The sequence below is a fragment of the Protomyctophum bolini genome (assembly GCF_963924005.1).
Source record: "Protomyctophum bolini genome assembly, chromosome: 18".
NCBI lineage: Eukaryota > Metazoa > Chordata > Actinopteri > Myctophiformes > Myctophidae > Protomyctophum > Protomyctophum bolini.
Genome location: NC_137879.1, coordinates 2,555,672 through 2,570,478, shown reverse-complemented (window position 1 = coordinate 2,570,478; position 14,807 = coordinate 2,555,672). Strand labels below are relative to the sequence as shown.

Genomic DNA, 14,807 nt, shown 5'->3' with positions numbered 1-14,807 from the left:
TGAGTATACAGTAGGATAGTATAGGATGAGTATACAGTAGGATAGTATAGGATGAGTATACAGTAGGATAGTATAGGATAGTATAGGATGAGTATACAGTAGGATAGTATAGGATGAGTATACAGTAGGATAGTATAGGATGAGTATACAGTAGGATAGTATAGGATGAGTATACAGTAGGATAGTATAGGATAGTATAGGATGAGTATACAGTAGGATAGTATAGGATAGTATAGGATGAGTATACAGTAGGATAGTATAGGATGAGTATACAGTAGGATAGTATAGGATGAGTATACAGTAGGATAGTATAGGATGAGTATACAGTAGGATAGTATAGGATAGTATAGGATGAGTATACAGTAGGATAGTATAGGATAGTATAGGATGAGTATACAGTAGGATAGTATAGGATGAGTATACAGTAGGATAGTATAGGATGAGTATACAGTAGGATAGTATAGGATGAGTATACAGTAGGATAGTATAGGATGAGTATACAGTAGGATAGTATAGGATGAGTATACAGTAGGATAGTATAGGATGAGTATACAGTAGGATAGTATAGGATAGTATAGGATGAGTATACAGTAGGATAGCATAGGATAGTATAGGATGAGTATACAGTAGGATAGTATAGGATGAGTATACAGTAGGATAGTATAGGATGAGTATACAGTAGGATAGTATAGGATGAGCATACAGTAGGATAGTATAGGATGAGTATACAGTAGGATAGTATAGGATGAGTATACAGTAGGATAGTATAGGATGAGTATACAGTAGGATAGTATAGGATAGTATAGGATGAGTATACAGTAGGATAGTATAGGATGAGTATACAGTAGGATAGTATAGGATGAGTATACAGTAGGATAGTATAGGATGAGTATACAGTAGGATAGTATAGGATAGTATAGGATGAGTATACAGTAGGATAGTATAGGATGAGTATACAGTAGGATAGTATAGGATGAGTATACAGTAGGATAGTATAGGATGAGTATACAGTAGGATAGTATAGGATAGTATAGGATGAGTATACAGTAGGATAGTATAGGATAGTATAGGATGAGTATACAGTAGGATAGTATAGGATGAGTATACAGTAGGATAGTATAGGATGAGTATACAGTAGGATAGTATAGGATGAGTATACAGTAGGATAGTATAGGATGAGTATACAGTAGGATAGTATAGGATGAGTATACAGTAGGATAGTATAGGATAGTATAGGATGAGTATACAGTAGGATAGTATAGGATAGTATAGGATGAGTATACAGTAGGATAGTATAGGATGAGTATACAGTAGGATAGTATAGGATGAGTATACAGTAGGATAGTATAGGATAGTATAGGATGAGTATACAGTAGGATAGTATAGGATAGTATAGGATGAGTATACAGTAGGATAGTATAGGATAGTATAGGATGAGTATACAGTAGGATAGTATAGGATGAGTATACAGTAGGATAGTATAGGATGAGTATACAGTAGGATAGTATAGGATGTGTATACAGTAGGATAGTATAGGATAGCATAGGATGGCTTACGCTCCGATGGACACGGAGGATTTCACCCTGGGCCTCATGATGGCCGACTCTGTGAACATCCTCTGTGGAGACAAGTTAACAACCACCTTTAACACCCTCGAACACAATCACCTTTAACACCCTCGAACACAATCACCTTTAACACCCTCGAACACCCGCCGTTATTTAACCCATTAGAACAGAGCGCCCAGCCGTTTATAGCAGCGGAGCACATTCTAGCGACGCGCCAGGCGCTAACGCAGATGTAGCTAGATGTAGCCAAAACACTCTGGAGGCGATCGACGACGTCAACAACGGGAGGTATGATTAAATCAAATGATTCCATAGAGAATCATTTCTGATGTGAGCATACTGAACTGAACCCAGAATATGATAGAATCATTTCATACTGAACTGAACCCAGAATATGATAGAATCATTTCATACTGAACCCAGAATATATAGAATCATTTCATACTGAACCCAGAATATGATGGAATCATTTCATACTGAACCCAGAATATGATAGAATCATTTCATACTGAACTGAACCCAGAATATAATAGAATCATTTCATACTGAACCCAGAATATGATAGAATCATTTCATACTGAACTGAACCCAGAATATAATAGAATCATTTCATACTGAACCCAGAATATGATAGAATCATTTCATACTGAACTGAACCCAGAATATAATAGAATCATTTCATACTGAACCCAGAATATATAGAATCATTTCATACTGAACTGAACCCAGAATATAATAGAATCATTTCATACTGAACCCAGAATATGATAGAATCATTTCATACTGAACTGAACCCAGAATATAATAGAATCATTTCATACTGAACTGAACCCAGAATATGATAGAATCATTTCATACTGAACTGAACCCAGAATATAATAGAATCATTTCATACTGAACTGAACCCAGAATATAATAGAATCATTTCATACTGAACTGAACCCAGAATATGATAGAATCATTTCATACTGAACCCAGAATATGATAGAATCATTTCATACTGAACTGAACCCAGAATATGATAGAATCATTTCATACTGAACCCAGAATATGATAGAATCATTTCATACTGAACCCAGAATATGATAGAATCATTTCATACTGAACTGAACCCAGAATATGATAGAATCATTTCATACTGAACCCAGAATATGATAGAATCATTTCATACTGAACCCAGAATATGATAGAATCATTTCATACTGAACTGAACCCAGAATATGATAGAATCATTTCATACTGAACCCAGAATATGATAGAATCATTTCATACTGAACCCAGAATATGATAGAATCATTTCATACTGAACCCAGAATATGATAGAATCATTTCATACTGAACTGAACCCAGAATATGATAGAATCATTTCATACTGAACCCAGAATATGATAGAATCATTTCATACTGAACCCAGAATATGATAGAATCATTTCATACTGAACTGAACCCAGAATATGATAGAATCATTTCATACTGAACCCAGAATATGATAGAATCATTTCATACTGAACTGAACCCAGAATATTATAGAATCATTTCATACTGAACTGAACCCAGAATATATAGAATCATTTCATACTGAACTGAACCCAGAATATTATAGAATCATTTCATACTGAACTGAACCCAGAATATTATAGAATCATTTCATACTGAACTGAACCCAGAATATATAGAATCATTTCATACTGAACTGAACCCAGAATATGATAGAATCATTTCATACTGAACCCAGAATATGATAGAATCATTTCATACTGAACCCAGAATATGATAGAATCATTTCATACTGAACTGAACCCAGAATATGATAGAATCATTTCATACTGAACCCAGAATATTATAGAATCATTTCATACTGAACCCAGAATATTATAGAATCATTTCATACTGAACTGAACCCAGAATATTATAGAATCATTTCATACTGAACCCAGAATATTATAGAATCATTTCATACTGAACCCAGAATATATAGAATCATGTCTGGTGTCTAATTTATCATGTAAAAAAACACACTTACAATCTTTTCGTAGAATTCATGTGTTTTGACCTGGACGAAGAAATCACACTTAATGTCACGTCAGAGAGGAACCATTCAATGATAGGATAAAAAAACAAACACACTTTCAGTTTAAAATATGAGATTAAATACTGTGAGCAAAATGAAGTGTGTGTGTGGGGGGGGGGGGGGGGGGGGGGAGAAACCTGGAAAAAAAAACAAAGAGAGAGAAGAAAGGAGAGAGGATTAGAAAAAAAAGAGCGAAACAGATTCAGAACATTACAGCAATACAGAACATAGACCTATTCAATTCAATGATCAACATATGGAATGTCAGAACAAGTCAAGCTCCATATATTGAGATATATATTGAGTATGTGGACGTCTCTGACGTTTATAAGAAATCAAACCGTTTGAAAATCGGTTGAAAATGTAGCAAGTTATGGTTATGACTGTATGACGGTGTTACACTGCTGTTTACATCCAACACAACACCTCGGCTTAGAATGCACTCAATAAAGCCTCTTAACTGATATAAGCTGAAACACACACACACACACACACACACACACACACAAAACTCACCTGATACCTCGTCTGCATTAGGATCTGCATGGCGTTCAAGTCCATAGTCCATGGCAGAGGCTGTCCTTCGCTGTACGCACGCACACACACACACACACACACACACACACACACACACACACACACACACACACACACACACACACACACACACACACACACACACACACACACACACACACACACACACACACACACACACACACACACACACACGCAACAATGCATTCATGTTGGCATACAGGAGAGCACACAAGATTATAGTTAAGGTTACATTGACACAATCATGGCACAACAATGTATTGGTGATAACAATAAGCACTCAGTCAGTACTCAGTACATACATACTGTAGTGTAGCAAATATAGAGCTCAGCTTATTAATTCATAAAGTATATAGTCTTAGTCTGAGCCTGAAAGGTTTGGGAACTGTGATTTAATTAAACTGTCTAATTCTGTCTGTCTCATGGTGTCGTGTCTATGTGTGCGTAGGTGTGTCGCGTGCGTGTGTGAACGTGTGCGTGCATGTGTGTGTGTGTGTGTGTACCGGAGGTCTGTGCACGACCCAGTAAGCTCTCTCCTGGCAGTCAAACACCACGCGGTCTGGCTTTTTACGCTCCTTCCCCGCTCTGGGATAACACGCACGCACGCACGTGCACGCACACGCACACGCACACGCACACGCGCACACACACACACACACACACACACACACACGCACACGCACACACGCACACACACACGCACCATGTTATCAAAACACGTAACAACACTCCTATCCTCTGAAACGGGTCGATGACTACAAGTATTTGGGTTCATTATTATTATATCTTCTTCCCAAAAGGGACATTCAAACTAGGACGGGCATTATGGCCTGGTCAGCCTGCAATGACATGCATAAGATCTGCTCATCCCAGCTTAGTAAGATAAAATAGAGAAAAAATATTTAGGACGACCGTCGAGCCGATTCTACCCTATGGCTCCGAGACATGGACACTCTCAAAGAGATGAGGGAAAAGGCTGGATGGCACTTATACACCCGCCTTCTAATGAGAGCGCACAATCTGTCTTGGAATCAAATCTAATATACGGCAACCTTCCCCGTGTTTCTTCACTAGTCCGATCCAGAAGAACATATTTTACTTATGATCAGAGCTTCCGTTGCTCCAGACTGTACAACGGAAGCGTTTATATTTTACTCATGATCAGAGCTTCCGTTGCTCCAGACTGTACAACGGAAGCGTTTATATTTTACTCATGATCAGAGCTTCCGTTGCTCCAGACTGTACGACGGAAGCATTTATATTTTACTCATGATCAGAGCTTCCGTTGCTCCAGACTGTACAACGGAAGCATTTATATTTTACTCATGATCAGAGCTTCCGTTGCTCCAGACTGTACGACGGAAGCATTTATATTTTACTCATGATCAGAGCTTCCGTTGCTCCAGACTGTACGACGGAAGCATTTATATTTTACTCATGATCAGAGCTTCCATTCAGACTGTATGACGGAAGCATTTATATTTTACTCATGATCAGAGCTTCCGTTGCTCCAGACTGTATGACGGAAGCATTTATATTTTACTCATGATCAGAGCTTCCGTTGCTCCAGACTGTATGAAGGAAGCATTTATATTTTACTCATGATCAGAGCTTCCGTTGCTCCAGACTGTATGACGGAAGCATTTATATTTTACTCATGATCAGAGCTTCTGTTGCTCCAGACTGTACGACGGAAGCATTTATATTTTACTCATGATCAGAGCTTCCGTTGCTCCAGACTGTATGAAGGAAGCATTTATATTTTACTCATGATCAGAGCTTCCGTTGCTCCAGACTGTATGACGGAAGCATTTATATTTTACTCATGATCAGAGCTTCCGTTGCTCCAGACTGTACGACGGAAGCCTTTGGAAATTGCGAGAGGCAACACAACAGTCTGGCAACGCAAGACTACTGTTAACGAGCTGCTGTGTCTCTGTAGCCAGGCTACTGTCTCTGCTCACCTAATAATAATAATAATAATAATAATAATAATAAGGCACCTGTACTGTTCTTTAGCCTGCATGACAATGAAGTCCCACTTGTGGTTCATCCATTTATGAAGATGGTTGTACTGTTCCTTTAAACACACACACACATTTATTAATGAAGACGGTTGTACTGTTCTGTTCACACACACACACACACACACACACACACACACACACACACACACACACACACACACACACACACACACACACACACACACACAATAATGTTAACCTTTGTTTTTTTCTGAAAACGTAGGGCATTGTGTCTCACCTGCTCATACAGCTCCAGGATTCCTTTCTTGCGGATGTTTCTCTTTGCCAGATAGATCGCTTATAGATTAGAAACAACAATGACGTCATCATTAGAAGTGGTATGTTGTAGATAACATGATGTAAACAGACAGTAGATCAATTATATCAACAGAGAGTAATAATAATAAATAAAATAATAAACCTTTATTTGTATAGCACCTTTCATGACATGAAATGCAGCTCAAAGTGCTTTACAGAAAAATGGAGAATAAAAGAAAAGCAAGGCAACAACATTAAAAAACAAGCAGTAATGCAATACAGTGAGGACATGAATAAAAAAAAAAAAAAAAAAAAGATCAATTAAAAGCAATGTTGTAGAAGTGGGTCTTGAGCTGTGCTTTAAAAGTGTCTACAGAGGCTGCCTGTCGAAGGTACAGTGGGAGCTTGTTCCATGCCGACGGCCCGTAGAAGCAGAAAGCTGCTTCCCCGTATTTTTTAGTTGCCATTTTTTTTGGCAAAGCGAGCAGGCCAGCAGTGGAAGACCTTAGGGGGCGGTTTGGGACATATTTAGGCAGGCAGTCATGTAGCTGATGTAATGTAAGAAACATAGTGTGTAAGAACATAGTGTGGAATGTAAGTAGTAGTATGTAATGTAATGTAATGGAAGTAGTAGTATGTATGTGTCACGCCCCACCCCTCTGCCTTTGTATTTGAGCCGTGTGACTCATGGCTTCAAACCCTGAACTCTTTATGACATTATGACCATTTTGTGTTTAGTTCATGTTCTGTTATGCCTTGAATGTTATACCTTGAATGTTAAAGAAAGCGCTTGTCATGTGTGTTGCCTTTGAACACTTTGAACCTAAGTAGGTTTTGGACTTATTCTGTATGTTCTGTATTTGGCCTTAATGTGGTGTTTGGTTTTGGTTTACCGTTACTCTGTTGTTGTTGTTTTGGCTGTGTCTTGTTTTGTAGTATCGTTCTGTGCTTTCCTGCCTCCTCTTGTTGGTGTTTCCTGTTCTGTCTTACCTGTACCTGATTATTGTATCCTAGTCAGTGTAGTCACCTGTGTTCTGTTTGCCTGTTAGCCTATCCTGTGTGTGATTGTGTTTTGAGTTCACCTGTTATACCCCTGTCTATTTAAGCCCTTTATTTGCAGTGTGTCCTTGTTGGTTCGTAAACCTATGTCGAGTGAGTTTTGTGTCTGTTGTTGCCTATGTTTTGCCTTTTGGTTTGACAGTTAAATAAACACTTTGAAGATATCTACTCCGCATCTGGTTGCCTGCTTTGGGGTCCTACTTCGTAACTCATTCCTGACGGTATGTAATGTAATGTAATGTAAGTAGTAGTATGTAATGTAATGTAAGAAACATAGTGAGTAGTTCCATTCCAACTCACCATAGTCAGTATCCTCCACCGGCCACTGCTGTGCAGGCCAGAAATATGGTGTCTGAGAAACATATGACATCATTTATAATGGTCAAATATGGTGTGTGATAAAGATACAGGACATGCAATGATATTATGTCTTGGAGAAAGGACATTGTGGTAAAAGCAACACACAGTCGGTAGCACAGCACCAGAGTAATCTAGTGAGAGAGTGGCGACACTAACAGAACACCGTCTAAAAACGGGCTCCTAGACCACACGTTGCTGTGTGGTTGTGTTGTGTTTACCTGGAAGCGGTACAGAGATGTGTTGTGGTTGTGTTGTGTTTAGCGGTACAGAGGTGTGGTGGTTGTGTTGTGTTGTGTTTAGCGGTACAGAGGTGTGGTGGTTGTGTTGTGTTGTGTTTAGCGGTACAGAGGTGTGGTGGTTGTGTTGTGTTTAGCGGTACAGAGGTGTGTGTGGTTGTGTTGTGTTGTGTTTAGCGGTACAGAGGTGTGGTGGTTGTGTTGTGTTGTGTTTAGCGGTACAGAGGTGTGGTGGTTGTGTTGTGTTTAGCGGTACAGAGGTGTGTGTGGTTGTGTTGTGTTGTGTTTAGCGGTACAGAGGTGTGGTGGTTGTGTTGTGTTGTGTTTAGCGGTACAGAGGTGTGTGTGGTTGTGTTGTGTTGTGTTTAGCGGTACAGAGGTGTGGTGGTTGTGTTGTGTTGTGTTTAGCGGTACAGAGGTGTGTGTGGTTGTGTTGTGTTGTGTTTAGCGGTACAGAGGTGTGGTGGTTGTGTTGTGTTGTGTTTAGCGGTACAGAGGTGTGGTGGTTGTGTTGTGTTGTGTTTAGCGGTACAGAGGTGTGGTGGTTGTGTTGTGTCTACCTGGAAGCGGTACAGAGAAGCGTCTGGTTTGACCACCAGGCGCTTGTGGTCCGTTAAGGGGTAGATGTACCCGAAGGCCACGAACAGAGTGCCCAAACTCCTGGCCTCTGAGTTTGAGACACAGAGAGACATCACAGGTTATAACATTCAAACTCCTGGCCTCTGAGAGACACAGAGAGACATCACAGGTTATAACATTCAAACTCATGGCCTCTGAGAGACACAGAGAGACATCACAGGTTATAACATTCAAACTCCTGGCCTCTGAGAGACACAGAGAGACATCACAGGTTATAACATTCAAACTCCTGGCCTCTGAGAGACACAGAGAGACATCACAGGTTATAACATTCAAACTCCTGGCCTCTGAGAGACACAGAGAGACATCACAGGTTATAACATTCAAACTCCTGGCCTCTGAGTTTGAGACACAGAGAGACATCACATTTATTTATAAAACATTCAAACTGCCATGATGGCACCACCAATATGGCTTGTTTTGTTCTTCATGTTTACGGCCCGGGGTCACACAAGCTTCAACTTCTGCAAACCACGGATACTTCTGACCAATGCGGACGTAACGAGTATAGTACCCACACTAAATGAGTACCCACGCCTAACGAGTACCCACTGAATGAGTACGCACCACACCTAGCCAGTACCCACGTCGAATGCCCTTGCTGAAGAACTGCGCCGTCCAAGTAGCGCCTAGAGGGTCTGGAATAAATTCTAATCCATCTCGAACCAGCTCATTTTGGCCGGTTGTATTTCTCACCTTCTGCGTCTGTGTCGAATCTGTTGGCGAGCCACGCTATGACGTCTTCACCTGAGGACAGAGAGGTTCATCTGTCAGCAATACATCTGATCCACACACACACACATACAGGAGCAGTTGATTAGTCCATCAAACTAATCAATAATTGATTTGAATGTTACTTCTATAAAGCTCACAGTAATTTCGGGGACAGACATAATATAATGTCATAGTATTATACTAGTGAAAGATTATTATACCACAAATACTTGAAAAACACAAGAAAAACAGAATAGTATGACTTTTATGTAGCATGACAATCATAATGATGAAGACAACAGGATAGTTCAAAGTGTGTATGTGTAGTGTGTGTGTGTGTGTGTGTGTGTTTTCCTCTCTCTCTCTCTCTCTCTCTCTCTATATATATATTAACCCCTCACACACACACACACACACACACACACACACACACACACACACACACACACACAATGCACTACATTACATTATGTTGCCTCTTATGTCTTCCTCTCATAATCTTTTCCTTCTCCTCACTCCATCACCCCCCCCCCCCACCCCCTGCACACACACACACACACACACACACACACACACACACACACAAACCTCTCCTCGGTAACAGATGAGGTTGTCATGGAGACGGAATCTCCAGCTCTTAAGTATCAAACCACTGCTGAGTGAGACTCTACGTAGAAGCACCGTGTGTGTGTGCGTGTGCGTGTGCGTGTTTGTGTGTGTGTGTGTGTGTGCGTGTGTGTGTGCGTGTGCGTGTGTGTGCGTGTGTGTGCGAGCGTGTGAATTGTAATTACTACCCGGTATGATGTGGTTCACTCACTATGGTATGTTCACAGCATATGTTCAGTTTCCTTATGATTCTAGATGACTATTTCTATGTATGTGATGTAATACCATGTGTTTTTCTATTGTTCTATTTCTATGTATGTGATGTAATACCATGTGTTTTTCTATTGTTCTATTTCTATGTATGTGATGTAATACCTTGTGTTGTTCTCGCTTACTGTAAATCGCTCTGGATTAAGAGCGTCTGCTAAATTGTCCTAAATTGTAAATATATGTAGAATTGAATATTTAAATGGTAAATAGTGCATTTATATATATCGCCTTTATCCGATGCGCTTTACATAGATTGTGCATTACATTCACACATTCACACACCGATGGTGGGGGGAACATGCAAGGCACCAACCTGCACATCAGGAGCAATTAGGGGTTCAGTAATCTGAGTTCCCAGAAGTTTTATTTTTCGCCACTAGGCGGGAGAGAAAAAAGGAACTTCTGGGAAAAAAGGAACGTATCCCTGTGAGGGAAGTACGTTGCGCTCAGAATCTGAGCGGACACTCCCCTTTCCGGTCTGAAGCACTGTGCATACCATGAAAATAGTCCGAAGGGAATCCAATTCCAAATTGAATTGTAGTAGGCCGCCACCGCTCAAGGAGCAATTGTTTCCCTTCCGTCTTATTTAGATGTAGCGCCCACTCCATGTGGAACCCGCCCCTGTCTTTTGATTTGCATTTCATTTGAAACGCAACGCACTGGGCCACGCCCCTGCTGCACAGGATCTGAGGCCAATTTTCCTAGACTAGGGGTTCAGAGTCTTGCTCAAGGACACTTCGACACTAACTCTGGGGGAGCCTGTCTACCCCTGAGCTACTGCCACTATTTACTTTCATATTGGGGATACTTTTCTTTTTTTACATTTTTTATTTTAAAGTAGCCAAATTTTTTTTACCTTCTTTTTCTGCCCAATGTATTCATTATGCCAATCAATTCCTCCCCACACGCATCCAGCCAGACACCCTTCTGAAAGCTTTTGTAAGAGCGGTTTACGGTTCGCTATGGTTCGTGTCTGAGAGGCTAAATGTCATCACATGGTGGTTCCGTGGCTCAAATGGGTCTGAGAGGCTAAATGTCATCACATGGTGGTCCGTGGCTCAGATGTAGAATAAATACATGTTAATATGAAAAGGGTTGAAAACCACTAATGTAGAGGTGACAATCTAACCTGTGACAGCGTGAGGTATGGCTCAGGTGACAGTGTATTATGGAGGTGACCGTGTCTCACCTGTGATAGCGTGAGGTATGGAGGTGATGGCCAGTCTCTGGGGTTGAGACTTGACTCCTGTGTTTGGATCTTGCATCTCCAGCATCACCGCCTCCATCTGTGGGGTGGGGAGGGAGGGAGGGAGGGGGGGGGGGGGGGGGGGGTAGAGGGGAGGTGTCACAGGTCAGGTCACCATGACAACATGTTGATATGAAGGGCAAGATCTATGCATGTTTATCATGTGTTTTTTTGTTAGAATCCTCATCATCTCAAATAGAAGTATTGTACATTTGACTTCCACTACATGGAACTCTTGGGACTATGAAACATAAAGAAATATACTATGAAATGAATTAACCATTTGAAGCCATCTTTCAAATATACAGTGAAAGTAGCAGATCTACAAGCCCACGCTGCGACACGCTGTGAGCTTGGATGTTACACAAGCTCCAGTGACTCCCTCAGATCAGCTGCCACTGCTGCGTGGGATGTGCGTGTGTGTGTGTGTGTGTGTGTGTGTGTGTGTCCGCTGAGTGGGATGTGTGAAAACATTAATAAAACAGGCTGCAGACTATTTGTGGTCCAGTCAGTTCATTCAGGAAGATGGATTCAATCAGCTATGTGTCAGCGTGCGTGCGTGCACTTGAATTTGTATACTTGTGGGGACGTTTGAGGGACATTTGAGGAGTAACACAGATCAGAACAAAGTTCACACAAAGTGGGCCCTGAGTGACGCAGAGAAGGTTACATAGTTATGGGAACCAATGCACTAGTGACTACACAGCATTGATGTATCATTAATCTGGTGAGTGATTGAACCAATAATGCACTAGAGACTACACAGCATTGATGTATCATTAATCTGGTGAGTGATTGAACCAATGCACTAGTGACTACACAGCATTGATGTATCATTAATCTGGTGAGTGATTGAACCAATGCACTAGAGACTACACAGCATTGATGTATCATTAATCTGGTGAGTGATTGAACCAATGCACTAGAGACTACACAGCATTGACGTATCATTAATCTGGTGAGTGATTGACTGATTTTCTTCATTACTCAATTTATTATTACTATGCTTTCGGTATTTAGATCACTAAACGATGGTCCAGTCATAAAATAGAGAGTACAACATGATGATGAACGCTCGTCACACCTTCTCAACCCAAATCTGTTTCCCTCGTAGATACAAAACACTACTTAAAGATAAAGATAAAGAAAGCCTGGGTCTATGTCATTGTGCTTGTTACGTGCTATCATGTAACAGTTCACTGCATGAAGTGAAGACAGGCAGCATGTATTTATTGTATTACATCTGTTTGTTGAACCAACAACAAACAGATTACACGCTGCCCAGCTGTCAGCACCTTATTGAGTGATTACATTAATTTGAGCATTAATTAAGCATACACCTGTTGCAGCTGTCCACCTCACACTAAAGACTAAACCAAGCTTCTCAGAGCCCAGAATAATATGACAGACCACAACACAGCACAGCACACAGCACAACACAACACAACACAGCACAGCACAGCACAGCACACAGCACAACACAGCACAGCACAGCACACACTTCAGGGTTTCTGTTTCTAGGAAGGATGAAGCTTAACCACTCCAATTAAAGGCATAGCATCAATGGGCAGCTCTGGGGTCAGAGGGGACATTATATTATAATATAATAATATCCTGTGGGCAGCTCTGGGGTCAGAGGGGACATTATTAATATAGCCAAGAATTGCAGATCTAGGTTCAAGGTTTATATTTTATTTGTCACGCCAATATATGTCAGACAGTAACAGAGGGATGGCATTTAGTTTCCCTCAATAAAAACAACACAGTATATATAGTGCAACAGATTAAAAAGGCAATGAAGAAGTGCAATGATAAAAGAGCTATGAATATAAAAACCTAAACATGTCAAATAAATAGTTGTACTGCACATACATGTGCAAAGAGAGAGAAAGCAGCAGTCGAGTACATGCTACATACATGTTACATGTACATTAACCTCACAGTACGTCGCAAAGCAATGCGTGAGCTTGTAGATTTAGCAGTCCAAGACTCCTGTTTTAGAGCTACAACTCAGGTCCAATGTATTAATGTATTAAGTCTAGATTTGAGGGCTTAAAATGTTGATTTCTTCTCTTTTTTCCCCCTTATGGCAATGATGAACAATATGTGAAAAAAATCAAATCAATGCCTAAATCTATAATCAAATCCATCCAGACAGACGCACAGACTGGAGAATATAGACACACATCTACAGTATATCTTCCAGACACAACATCATTGCAACCTGTATGAATTTCACTGTATTTATGTACTTAGAGAGAGAATGGACAGTAAGAGACTGCTGGTGTCTACAGGTGTATACTGTAGTATTATTAATATATGATATATGATGATCAACAAGGTAAATAAATAGTAATCACACACACACACACACACACACACACACACACACACACACACACACACACACACACACACACACACACACACACACACAACCAGACCCGTGTTATTGTTATTATAGCAGTGACTGACAGACAGACAGCTTACCTTCTTGAGACATGCCATTCTGGGTCGGTACCTCTGCCCGTGGTCCCTCAGAAGGTTCTCGGCGATAGTCATTGTTGTTGATTCCTATTTCTATGTTTCTATTGTGATGTGTCTACTAGACTGCTCCTCAGTCTTCCACTGAACTGTGAGTCGTGCTGTGATGCTGGAGAGAGGATTGCATTTGCAACAAGCAGTCAGACAGGCAGTAAGTAAGGAGGGGGGAGGAGGGAGGGAGGGAGGGATCCACATATCCACCAATCAACACCCACCGTGAATTACCCTGGACGCTGGAAGATTTGCATGCGGTGGCGACATGTGTCCACTAGATGGAGACATTGCATCGCCAGACAGAGCCATGACATATTTATCTCTCTCTTTTTTCTTGATAATAGATTGATTATAGAATTGATTGATTGATTGATTTACTGATTGATTGATTGACTGACAGTTTGCAGAATTACAGTACATTTCAAGTACAATTCAATACAAAACTGAACTATTAGTGGACGACACCATATAAAGCATTACACTTGTGTGTGTGTGTGTGTGTGTGTGTGTGTGTGTGTGTGTGTGTGTGTGTGTGCGTGTGTGTGTGTGTGTGTGTGTGTGCGTGTGTGTGTGTGTGTGTGTGTGTGCGTGCGTGCGCGCGCGCGCGTTTGCGTGCACAGAATATTCTGGAAATGATCAGTTTACAAACAAATAAAC

The 14,807-nt window shown here is 40.8% G+C and overlaps 1 protein-coding gene across 1 annotated transcript in view; it reads right to left on the bottom strand.

Annotated features, from left to right (window-relative positions):
• LOC308333088 (regulator of G-protein signaling 9-like) overlaps positions 1–14,209 on the bottom strand; it is a gene marked incomplete at its 3' end in the record, with an annotated part of 26,882 nt that extends 12,673 nt beyond the window's left edge. The window contains exons 1-11 of the mRNA XM_080789283.1: positions 14,103–14,209; positions 11,556–11,652; positions 9,473–9,523; positions 8,698–8,804; positions 7,842–7,893; positions 6,463–6,521; positions 6,201–6,277; positions 4,701–4,782; positions 4,163–4,225; positions 3,592–3,621; positions 1,557–1,618 (exon numbers count right to left, since the gene is read on the bottom strand). Coding sequence (XP_080645409.1) covers positions 1,557–1,618; positions 3,592–3,621; positions 4,163–4,225; positions 4,701–4,782; positions 6,201–6,277; positions 6,463–6,521; positions 7,842–7,893; positions 8,698–8,804; positions 9,473–9,523; positions 11,556–11,652; positions 14,103–14,174 — 752 coding nt within the window. The 5' untranslated portion in view covers positions 14,175–14,209. The remainder of the gene's footprint in view (positions 1–1,556; positions 1,619–3,591; positions 3,622–4,162; positions 4,226–4,700; positions 4,783–6,200; positions 6,278–6,462; positions 6,522–7,841; positions 7,894–8,697; positions 8,805–9,472; positions 9,524–11,555; positions 11,653–14,102) is intronic.
• Between the last annotated feature and the right edge of the window lie 598 nt (positions 14,210–14,807).